Consider the following 12,884-nt stretch of genomic DNA (forward strand, 5'->3'; position numbering starts at 1 on the left):
TCTCTTCTTAGTAAAATAATAAAAAGTTCATGTAGACATGAAACAATTACTGTTTTAAATGTCATAAGAAGATGAGTTGTTAGTGACTCCCTTTAAGGAAATACTACTAAGTTAAATTACTAAAAATAGGTCTGCCATTAAAACAAAATATTTTTAGTTTATATTTCACTTCTGAAAATATATAACAATATTTTTTGATACTACAGTTGTTAAATTGTGGAGCTTCTAAAATGTAGTGAAGAAAATTCAGTATTCAAGTTTAAAATATTAAGAAATTTAAAAAATATAAAGTGTATGCCCATAATTGAAGAAAAACTATCCATGTTATTAACATGTACTGTATGAATGTATAAACTTCTTTTTAAAACCCTGCTAATACATGTAATTTACTAAACTTAAGAAGTAAGTTTTTTTAGCCTTACCCAATAGGCCTTGAAACAATAATTTCAACTTGAGGTTCTGATTTTGATTCTAAAATAATGTTGTAAACTTCTTCATTTGTAGCTCCCGGCAGGGGTTTACCATTCCATTCTAGAACTTCATCCCCTTGAATTTAAAAAAAAGGGTATTTTTTTACCTTATATATTCTGTTTATTTTTCTTATCTTTTCTCTTTTTTTAACAAAGAAATGCAAAACATATACAAATAGTTTGTCTACGCTCTGCTCTCAAAAGCAAATTGACTGACATATAATGTCAGCTAAATGGTTCTTCTAAACACTTTTTTCTTTTCTTTCTTTTTTTTCTTTTTCTTTCCCCCATAGAATATTACTGGTCACAGGAAACAGTACAATACAAAGCTACCTTTATCTTTTGAAATATACCAGAAATAATATAAAAAATAATCTCATGCTATGGGATGGAATTAGCACAGCCTATTTGGAAACATTAAAAAATAATAATTAGCAGCATGTCCTCCATATAATAAATGCAGGCAGCTCTATATGTGAAAGATTCTTATTTAACTCTGGATAAAGTCCTTTATTTTTGGTTGAAATAGCAATTAACATTTATTAGCATGAATTTTCCAATTATAAGTCATGCTTCATTGTCTTCACCAGACGCACAACAGAATAAAAATGCATGAAAGGATTTGAATTCATACCCACAGGGCAACGCAGGTAGCTATGGAAAAGTTACAAAGCAAGCAGATGTAAAACTGTTGCATGACAGTTAACCCACTTCCAGATGTTCATAACACACACATTCTATACATAATATATATTGTGAGCATTAAAGTAAAATTAGAAAATATTTTTAAAATATTTGAAAATAATAAAAAATTAATACAATACTCATTCATTTGTTAAATACTCTAAGAATCCAGGAGAATAATATAACGTTAAAATAAATGAGCTAATAATTTATTGTTGATATTTTAACTAGGGATTTTACCATAGATCATTTGGGAAAAACTGTTTATTTTCATGAATATTTAGAGCAGTTTTAGATCCCAAATGTTTCTCTCCTTCAATTCACAACAGCAGACTCAGCTGAAATACCCCAAACTCAATGGTACTTTAAGGTGTCTTAATTTAATTGTTTCTGCTCATCTTATTCTCAGTACCTGTAATGATTTAGCAGCTAATATATGCTGAATTGATAGATCAATATAATTTATATATATATAAATATATATACATATGAAAGATATATATTTCATATATATATGAAAGATAACTGTAAACATGAGATGTTTCAGTTTGTAGGTATATATATATAGGCAAGAGAACTATAAATAGTAGATGTTTTCAGTTTGTTTTTTTAAAGTAGAAAAGTTTTGTTTTGCTAGGACTATTCTGAAGTATTTTTTCCCAAATGTTTGCTTACTCAAAAATGAAAACTAAATATTTGAAAAGCATATAATGCTGCTTTGATTTGGTAAAAGAGTATGGTTAACATTAATAGTTAAGGGACTTATAATTGTTTGACCTAAGAAGTTACACAGCAAGGTGTTTTACATAGGCAATGAATACACTTCAGTGTTAAAAAAAGAAATAAAATATAATTACAAATTTAAAATATATTCAGTCTTTTAAATTTGTTTGACCAAGAAAAAAAATAAAGTTTACATCATGTTAATATTGTATGTTTATGTGTATGTGTGTGTATGTATGTGTGTATGAAAAAAATACTTTCCGAAACAATATTTACCCTGATATCTCCAATTCTATCATGTTCCATTTCATTTTTTTTAATTGATGGATGTAAACCATTAAAGTGACTATACAGTAATGAGTTGCAGTCAACATTTTCAAAAGCACTGAATTATAAAAATTTTCCCCTTTATAGACAGCAATCAGAAGCATAACTGTTAATATCTCATTAACTTAATACATGTATTTATTTACAAATCAAAATATCTTAAACTAGAAGGTGGTGTCTTTAACAATATTTATTTTTATATGGATAATCTCTTCAGGCAGAGATGCAGATTATGATGATGCAAATAAAAGAGATTTCCTCTGTCATTGGTGGGGGAGACATACAGGAATTAATATCTTTACTAAAATGTTATACACAATGATAGGAGTTCATCTGAGGAAGAGAAAGAGAGCCAGGTAGTGCTAGGGAGATAGTACTTAGGTATTGTTCCAGGTGAGATATTAGGAAACACTTTACAATTAAGGCAACTTTAGATGAGTTTTGAAGGATGGAAAGGACTTCAACAGGTAGAGCACAAGAGCAAAAAAGCAACCAGATAAACAAGAGGCATGGACCAGGTCTAATAGGTGGATAGCTTGCCAGGGACCTATAGGCACACTGCCATGGCTAACAGGTAAAGTGGATGGTAATAGAAGTGGCTGGAATGGTTAGTAGAGGACAGAACTACAGAGCTTTGACTTAAGCAGATGATGACTGAAGACTGTGAAGACTTTTAATAAGGAGCACATCAGTGTCAACCTTGTTTTTGATAATTAAACCAAGTAGTGGTATAGTGCATGGACTTAAGGGGAAGAAACAGTACAGAAAGCTATGGCAAGATTAAAGCAAGATCGCAAATGCTGAACAAAGTTCACATTAATAAAAAAGCAGAGCACTGTACAGCCAGTGATGGTTATATGCAAATAGAAGGAAGACTGTTCCTAAATTATAACGTAAATCAAACACAATATATGATCTAATTTATTAAAATACTTCTTTCAAATGCATCAATTGCTTTTAGTGAAAACTCCACTTCTTTGTTTTACAGCTATCTAAGCTGAGCTTCTAACATTTTACATTTAAGTTTCTCAGGCTCTAGGCACATAAGGGTGTTAAAAAATGAAATTAATCACTAAGGGATATTTTATATAGAAAAACCCCTTCACTGACTTTATTAAGTAATCCTCTATTAAAATACAAAGACAAAATCAAAAGCCATTATGTTTATAATCTGATCTGCAAATTCAGATTTCTGTAGTTACATTAGAGCATTACATTAACTCAGGGGATTCTTATACTTTCTAAAAAAGAGACTCATAAACTTTCTAAGGCATGTTTCTCAGTCTTTAAACAAGCAAAGGCTCAGTTTATTGACATAGTCACACCTGATTGAGTTATTTCTTATTAAATCATAACTAGTCCTTGATAAAAAAAAACCAGCATACTGTACCTCTACACATCTTCAAAGCTGTATATATTGCAGATGAAGAAAAACCTCTGATTTGGATTTTCTCCCTATACAACACCTGCATAGGAAGTCTCTATTAAAGAAAAAACCTAAATGATTTTGAACTGATATCCTGGTAATCAACTACAACAAAAATATCTTTAACGGTTATAGAACACTTTTCTCAAGGTCTCAGTAATTACGATGTTAAGGTATAAAAACTGAAAACGGCCTAGAAATGTTCTCTTTCTACGTGCTACGGGTTATTAATCCTCAATTCTGTAGTTCAGTTTTCTCTGTTTTCTTTGTGATTGTCTTTCAAATGCATAGGCAGACACTCCAACCAAAAGATTTCTACAAAACCATGAAGTAAACTGGGAAAAATACGTTAATATGATTTTAACTAAAATGAAGGGTAAATAAAAAAAAACAGATTTTAAAGTGTGTTGCTACTGAATATGGTACATGTGAATATATTAAATGATTTTATCATATTACGTTAAGGTTACAGAGCAACATAATGTAAGTTTCCAAATACCACGAAGTAGTACATCTGCATGAGTATAATACATGTCACAATAAAATTAACAAATATTTTATTATGTAATCTGTGTAAGAAATGTGATTATGGTTGTATTTTACTAAAAACACTGCTACTGGTAAGTGTTTTGGGACCACTATGGAAAACTTTAGTAATTATAATAGTTTAAAATATAAAAAATTAGTGATATTATTTTTTCTACAGGGCTAAATTGTTTTGGTTTTTGTAGCAAAATTATAAAGTCATCTACAAAAATTTGTAATCCTGCAGCATTTTGCATCTATTTACTTTTACATGAATAATAAAAGATTCCTAATCTTACTCTCTCCAAACTGCCATTGGTGCATAGTTACCTATAATTGCAGTAAATACCCACGCCAGGGGAAAAAATCTTCACCCATGCACTAAAATTAGTTATTTATTTAATTGACTTATTTGTAACTTACCCCACATTGAAAACCACCAACTCATGCAAAAAGTACACATTGTTTAAATGTTAAAAAGAAACTTTACCTGCTCGTAAGTGTCCAACTACATCTGCAAGGCTACCCTTCTTTACTTTGGTGATGAAGGCACCAAGGCGTCCTAAGTCAGTCATTTTTCCTCCAACAACCTGAATAATAATAAATTTATAAGTTCCCAAGATTCATATTAAAATATAAGTTTACTACTTTTAGGAATTAATCATACAGTCTTTTACAATGTATTTAGGATTGAGTGTAGGCACATTAATAAAGTGAAACATATTTTTGATTAAAGGAGTGGCAGTATACTTTTAAAAAGAAAACATCTCATTATATTTTAGATGATCATGTGTCCCAAGAAAGTTCATGTCCTGATTACTTATACTGACCTAACAACACAACGGCACCAAAAGTAGTGTTTATCCTTAGAAGACAAGTGCGAGGTCTTTCCTACTTACAGAAGTGTGTGACACAGTTTACATTAGGGTTCATTTTTCTTTATCCTCCAAGTTCATGCCTCCCATTAGAATTAAAGTTCTATATGCACATCATGCCCCATTGTCACATCAGATCTTTTTCCCTTCTGTATACCTTTAAGTAGGATATAGGTCTAAGACATAAAGACTATGGATTCAAACCAAGAATAGGCCACTTCTGGGAAGCAATTTACCATGGCACAATGAGTAATAGCCTAAGTTTATCTCTGCTACTGACCATCTGAATGACTTCACCTGAAATACATATTCTAACTCCTAAAGTCTGGGTTATATTACTGAATATTTAACACTTTCACCTGGCTTTTCCACTGTAACTAAAACTAAATACATCAGAAAGTTTCTAAGTTTAATTTCTCCCAATGCAGTCACCAAGTGTGTATAAATAAAGGTGCAACACATGTTCTCAAAGGCTGAGGCTGATCCACCATACTTTGGGATATGCCCATTAGTGGAGGTGATCAAAATTATATTTCATAGCAAGAGAAATAAATGTTAATAATGAATAAGGTGATACTATTAAGTGCATTAACTGAAGAAAAGTTTTAGTTGGATTAATAGTCAATGGTTTTGAAGAGGTCAAATTATCACACGACTATAATATAATATCTTAGCAAATAATTTTAAAGCCCATCTTTGATTGTTTCTCTAAGTTTCTGAAAGCAAATAAAACTATGTGATTTAGCACACATACACATACACACACAAATAAGACAAAATGTGCATATATATTTTTCCTATAATAAAATATAATCTTTTGCAATTTGTTAGTTTTTCTTTATATCTGTTGGATGTCAGTTAATGTTTTTAAAAGACACATTTTACTCTTTTGATATTACGATAAAGTCTATTGTACTTAGGAAACAATTTCTTTAATGATGTTTTTTGTTGTTTGTCAAGATAAAATAAAATTATGCAGTCCACATAATCTAACTTTACTACCATCCATTAAAACCTTCTTAATGTAAAAATCATCCTTGAACTTCATACTGAGATAAAAATTCTTTATTTTCCTATACTTCATGGCAGTTTCCTAACACATTTGTAAGCCATATTATAAAATGATTTTGAAATATTAATCCAGATAAAAATACTGTATCTGTCATAAGACATCAATATATGAAGAAGATACGTTCACTAGGTGAACTGTATTTTGGAGAAGAGAGGAAGATATTTAAAAATCGTTGTCAGAAATTTTGTTGAAGTCAGCCTGTACTGTAATCCACCCTTAAGAAACCTTTTAAACCAGCATACTTACTTTCAGACCCAGTAATGCACCTGATTCTTTGGGCATGGTTGTTCTCTTGTTCAGAATAACACGTCCAATTAATCGGTCCCCCTCTTTAGATGGTTGCCACGTTACAGGATGCTATCAAAACATGGATAAAGTTTAAAAAAGCTAAGTGGTTTTCTTTCCTGTAGACACATAATTATTGGTTGTAGCAAGATGTGATTTCCTCAGTTAAAGGCACTCTAGAGGAAATTCTTTATTTTGGTGGGTTCTACCCTCAACTTACAACAATTTGCATTTGTAAATGCAGCTACATTTTATTTGCAGTAGACTCTTGAACTAAACAGTTCTAAGAGTGGTTAGCAACTAAGTAAATCTCTAAAAACTTGTTCTGAAATGATTAAATTGAATTAAACTTAAAACATATCTGCTTATAGAAAGAAAACCTATTCTATATTTTGAGTTGTTAATGTTGATATCATTAACCAAATAATATCTCATTTATATATAGTCATCATTTAATAATTGCTTCTTACTTAATTTAAAATTTGTTATAGAGGCACATTGATGGCTCAGTCGCTTAAGGGACTCACTCTTGATTTTGGTCATGATCTCATGAACCCTGAGACTGAGCCCCACTTTCAGCTCTGTGTTGACAGAGTGGGGGTGGGAGGGCTGCTTGAGATTCTCTCTTGGCCTTTTCCCTGCTTGTGCATGCTCACCCATGCACTCTCTCTCTCAAAAATAAACTTTTTTTAAAAAAAATAAAATTTGTTATAATTATTCAGTGATTTTTTTTCCCTTCTAGACTGTACTACTTTAAATGAAATGAGTATTTTCTTTCTTAAAATGTATAATGGAGGGCGCCTGGGTGGCTCAATCAGTTAAGCATCTGATTCTTGATTGTGGCTCAGGTCATGATCTCATGGTTTGTGGGACTGAGCCCTGGGTCAGGCTCTTTGCTGACAGCAAGGAGCTTGTTTGGGATTCTCTCTTTCCCTCTCTGCCTCCCCCTTGCTCGCTCATGCATGTTCTCTCTCTCTCTCTCTCTCTCTCTCTCTCTCTCAAAATAAATAAATAAAATGTTTTAAAAAATGTATAACGAAACAGAGTAAGACTGCTATCCATCACATGTCAAATATAGATAGGACAATGAACAGTACACATCATCCCTAAGCTCCAACTTTCATTTCCCAGAAAGCTTACCGAACTAATAGGTGATGTTTCCCGGCTATGCCACGTGGCAGGATCCAACCAGTAATAATCCAAGTCACCTGCGCCATGGGGGAGGGGGGGGATGAAAAGTGCAACGCTTTAAAGTGGAGAATGCATCATTTTAAGTATGACTTCTTCAGTCTATAAAGTAAAGGGTTATGAACATCATAATCTTGAGTGTGTACATACCAGAATGATACACCCCTGTATTGCAAAGGCTGTGACCTGAATCATTGGAATGAATGTTACAAATGCACTTCATACTATAGACTACCTTTATTCTCATAAATCAGCCTAGAAACACACATAAAAAGCACTGAAAGAACTGGGTTAACTCAGTCCACCTTCCCTCGAAAGACTATCCATGCCAAGGCACAGCCTGCCATCTAGTGATGCTGAAAAAGTTTTATTCAATGAACTGAAATAAGTATTAAAACTTAGTGTCTCTCTTTCTACTCTTCTGAACTATATCATGTTATTTCAAAATTAGCCTCTGGTCTCTATCGTCTTCCCTCATTAGCTGACACTAGGACACACATTTTAGCACACAGCGCTGAATAAATTATCAAGAACAACTTTTAGCAAGAGTACAACACAACCAACAGAAAATCCAATTGTACTAAAGCCATCAAAAAGACTTTAAAAAACTTCACAAATCCTAATTTTGTAAGCATGAATTTATGAGCCTTTAATTTTGATTTTTTGGCTTAAAAATATAATATTAAAACACCTGAGAAAAAAGGAAAAAAATAACAGAAAGCAGCAGTGCTCTCAGTATTTGCATAGGAAAAAAAGGAATGGGTGAATGTGAGAATAAATTATCTCTTACATTTTAAATATTAGATTAAATCAATGAAATTTTTCTCCTGATGTATCTTTAAAGAGAAAAAAATTAAGAAAGTGAGTAAAGCACACTAATAGTGATATATCTGGCTGAGTGTTGGGAAAATATGTCTTTCTGGTATCTGTGAAGATCACAAGCAAAGAACTGTAGGTAGATGACAGGCATGGCAGATACAGTCACTATAAAAGAAATGTGATAGAAAATGTAAAAATGTTTAAAATCTGCAGGCATAAAAAAACCTATACACCTAAGTTTCTTAGTAGTTGCTTCCCTTTTCTTTTAAAATAGTATCTTAGGGGCGCCTGGGTGGCGCAGTCGGTTAAGCGTCCGACTTCAGCCAGGTCACGATCTCGCGGTCCGGGAGTTCGAGCCCCGCGTCAGGCTCTGGGCTGATGGCTCAGAGCCTGGAGCCTGTTTCCGATGCTGTGTCTCCCTCTCTCTCTGCCCCTCCCCCGTTCATGCTCTGTCTCTCTCTGTCCGAAAAATAAATAAACGTTGAAAAAAAAAAATTAAAAAAAAAAATAAATAAAATAAAATAAAATAGTATCTTAGAGGGGCGCCTGGGTGGCTCAGTTGGTCGAGTGTCCGACTTCAGCTCGGGTCATGATCTCGCATTTCGTGGGTTCTGGCCCAGTGTCAGGCTCTGCTTCAGATTCTGTTTCTCCGTCTCTCTCTCTCTGCCCCTCCCCAGTTCGGGCACTGTCTCTCTCTCTCTCTCTCTCACTCAAAAATAAATAAAACATTAAAAAATAATAAAATTAATAAATAATATCTTAGAAAGGCTGAAGGAGTTAGTTATATATACAACAAATACTAAAATGTTCTTCAAATGTGTCATATACATAACAGTATATTTTGTGAAGGGTTGAATATTAGAAACTGCATTAACAGAAACTATATTGTTAAAATTCACTACACACAGAGTCCAAATCCCTTTCAAAATCACATACTTTAACATGCATACATGGCTTGGTGTCAATGATTATATTCTTCTGAACCACCTCAGTTAATTAAATACAATGAAATTGTAAACAGGGTTTTTATCCCTCTTTTATTTGTACTGCTTGTAAACTTCAAAAGTTTTTTTATTAATTTTTTTCTTCGAATATAAGTGACACACAATGTTACATTAGTTTTAGGTGTACAACATAGGGATTCAACATCTCTATACCTTATGCTGTGCTCACCACAAGTGTCGCTGCCATCTGTCACCATACAATGCTATTATAATACCACTGACTATACTCCCTGTACTTATTCCCATGACTGACTCATTCCATAACTGGAAGCCTGAATCTCTTACTCCCCTTCACACATTTTGCCCATCCCTGCCTACTTACTTATTCTTAAAGTTGCTTTTGTCTTTAGTATTATGACACTGTTCCCTTGAAAGAAAAACTATGTATAATAATAATAAAATTGCAATTATTATTAAGTAGTAACTAAAAATATCATTCAAAAGATTATTATAACTCATAAACCTTTTTCCCTAAAATTTCATATACTTAGGAGTAAGAAAGACTGATGACTCCTTAAATGCTGACTCAATTTGAAATACTGTGACAAATTAACAGAACACAATATTTACAGGGTTTAAAGAAGAAAATTAGTCATTAAGTTGAAAGTTGGACTGCTTTGAAAGTCGTTGAGGTTAAAACAATGGCAAAATCCAACCCATTTTAAAACTTCAAGGGAACAAAGTTTTTTTTATATCCTTCAATTACTTAGATCTTAAAAACTACACTCCTTGGGATCTTTCTCTGGCTCATGCTTCAATTCCTCATACGGTGTTCAACCCTGTGCTTCACTCACCTTGTCATAAGTAAATCTAGATCTACATATCTGATTAATATTTCCTGTGCAGAAATTGGTCTTTGTATGCAAAGAACCAAAAGCTGATGTTTCTGGTACGTTTGGTGATGATACCAAGCACACTTTAGTATAAAAACGCTGCTTTCAAGCAATGGTATCCTATCATCTATAAGCTTTGTATAATTATGATCTTAAATGGAGAGTCTAATTTAATTTGTTTAAAATAGGATAATTTTGGTCATACATAGTGTCGATGTCTACTAAAAATTTCTATTAAATGAAAATCTAAAAGACATTCAATATTTTAGCATACAATATTTGTATATATTTTAATGTATAATTACACTTTTTCACATCCTGAATAGTTTCTAACAGTTTTCTTATCACAAATGTCATTATCACCCATTAAAATATAATATTTTTGCTTAAAGACTTATGAGAAATAAATTCTAAAATCTAAATATGTAGTTTTAAACTTATTTGTTCTTCTTTCCATGTAATTACTAAATTTTAAAGATATTATTGAATTTTTAAGTACTGTAATTTGTATTTATAAGTCATATTTCTCTATTATTAATGGACTAAGCAACACTCACCAAAACCTCCTCCTAAAATATTCAGAATCTAGTATTTCATTAATATAAAACATTTTCCTTGAGTATCTTTCTAATAGGTGATTAAAGAGATTGATTTCTAAGTAGCATAGCTACAAAATGATAAACTCATGGTATTTGCTTAAAGACCAGATACAAAATCATTTTGGTTCCAATATTCAATATAACTATAAAAGAACAAATGTGCTATTATCATTAATTTAGATCCAGGGAATATATCAGTCTACTGAAATGGCTCAAGTTCATAAACAGCTAAAATTCAATAATGTGTTATAATTTTGAGCATTATTTTTTGTTAAAACTTTAAAAACAAAATTTTATCCCATCTCTTGTGAAAAAGTAATTAATAAATAAGCACACAACTTTCATTGCACAAATGAAAGTCGGCTAAATGACTCCTGAACCTTCTGTAAAGAGAACCAGCTTTTCCTAACACAGGTTATTACCATTAGAGGATATAACAATGTATAAATATGCACCTCTAGGATTTAAAATTTTGTATCTTGTGATATTTAATGTCAAAGCACAGTGGATTCCAGTAAGACGAATCAAAGTCATTTGAACAAAAATGCTTTCTACATCATATAGATGCATAACTGTGTATGAGTATATTAACATTGTAAAAGGAAAACCATAACTCTGATTTACAAAATAAATATCTAACAATTCACATGATAATTACACTTGACCAGGTGGAATGTGTATCTAATGTGTAGGTAGCAAAAGAAAGGTTATATACATCAAAGCTGTTATGTATTAGAAAATTTGGAATTCTTTTCTATTTCCATAAGAAACATACAGCATATTTTTAACCTCATTATAATGATGGTGTTAAAAGATGGCACTCAAACTGATTCAAAGATTGACTCACAGTAATTGCACAATTCCAAATACATATCCTTAACTATGTTACCTGTCATCTCAAAGAAAATTATTCTTCCTATATAGTACAGATTGTTGTTATCCAAAGAAATTATAAAATTCACAGACCAAAAATCGGTAGAATCATCCTTCCCAGAGATTTCCTACACCTCTTAAAATATTCTCCTCTTTTACTTTTGTTTATTCTCTATAGTAGGATGTGTGTTGGGACTAAGTAAAATTAAATAAATCCTAATATATTTTATTATAGCATAGCACATAGACAAATTAAAATACTGGGCAAAAAATATATTTGTTGAATGTATGCAGTACACACACAAAAACCACTCAAGTTCTAAGAATGAGTTTTTAATTTAAGACAAAGTAGGGTATTTTTCATACTGAGTACCATGGTCAACACACATGAGTTAATAAATATTGCTTTGGTTATAATGTGATAAAAATGTTATACATTTGAAATCACTTAAATATTTTACAAGGGCATTCTTTTCATAGATAGGAATTAAAATCCAAAGCCTAAGAACTGAGATAAAAATCTTAACTTCTTATTAATATAATGAAAATACCATTTTGAAATAATTTCTTACTTTAGAAACCTATTTCAGATAGTCCCATGCCTACAAAAGGCAAGTGTGTCTGCTCCCACTTCTAAATTAAAAATAATAGTGGAACGAACTTTGAAATAAATAAGCAATAATTTGCTATACAGCAAAATCCTACAAAGCCTAATTTCACTTAAGTTAAATTAGCAGTCATGGATAAGAAACAAATATTATTTAATAGGTCTTAGAATCCAGGCATTAAAATAAAATGGGAAGATATACTTGCTAAATTCAATCATTAATCATATAATCAGTGAAATATTAAAGTCTAAAAATAAATATAAATACCATGTGTAAGCAAAATCAGTAAATTATCATTCACTACAGAATTACTGACAGTCTAAGTTCCTAGGATAGTAAAAACATTGTTCCTCAAATACTTTTTGGTGATTTTATTCAAAATATACACTAATATACACTATACAATCTGACAGCAAATACTGTACAATTAAGGAACAGAGATTTGTGTCCCTTGAGCAATAAAGCTTGAGGCAGGGCCAGAGGCATTCCCAAACCACTGGTCTTCACAAGAACCTCTTCAAAAATTCTAAGTAACATAAATTCCAATTTCTGGTTTTGGTCCAGGACACACAC

General features: G+C 31.7%; 1 protein-coding gene across 50 annotated transcripts in view; it reads right to left on the bottom strand.

Annotated features, from left to right (window-relative positions):
- Nucleotides 1–12,884, bottom strand: part of RIMS1 (regulating synaptic membrane exocytosis 1) — a 488,816-nt gene that overhangs the window by 169,852 nt on the left and 306,080 nt on the right. For 49 of the 50 annotated variants that reach the window (XM_047101823.1, XM_047101822.1, XM_047101856.1 and 46 more), the window contains 4 exons: nt 7,528–7,595; nt 6,349–6,459; nt 4,646–4,745; nt 423–546 (listed from right to left, as the gene is read on the bottom strand). In XM_047101823.1, coding sequence (XP_046957779.1) covers nt 423–546; nt 4,646–4,745; nt 6,349–6,459; nt 7,528–7,595 — 403 coding nt within the window. Of the gene's footprint in view, nt 1–422; nt 547–4,645; nt 4,746–6,348; nt 6,460–7,527; nt 7,596–12,884 lie in introns of those variants that run through there. The other variant, XM_047101860.1, reaches the window with a different exon arrangement.

The sequence above is a fragment of the Lynx rufus genome, unplaced genomic scaffold (genome assembly GCF_022079265.1).
Source record: "Lynx rufus isolate CCGP_SWC_20201006 ecotype Redwood Valley unplaced genomic scaffold, mLynRuf1.p SCAF_6, whole genome shotgun sequence".
Lineage (NCBI taxonomy): Eukaryota > Metazoa > Chordata > Mammalia > Carnivora > Felidae > Lynx > Lynx rufus.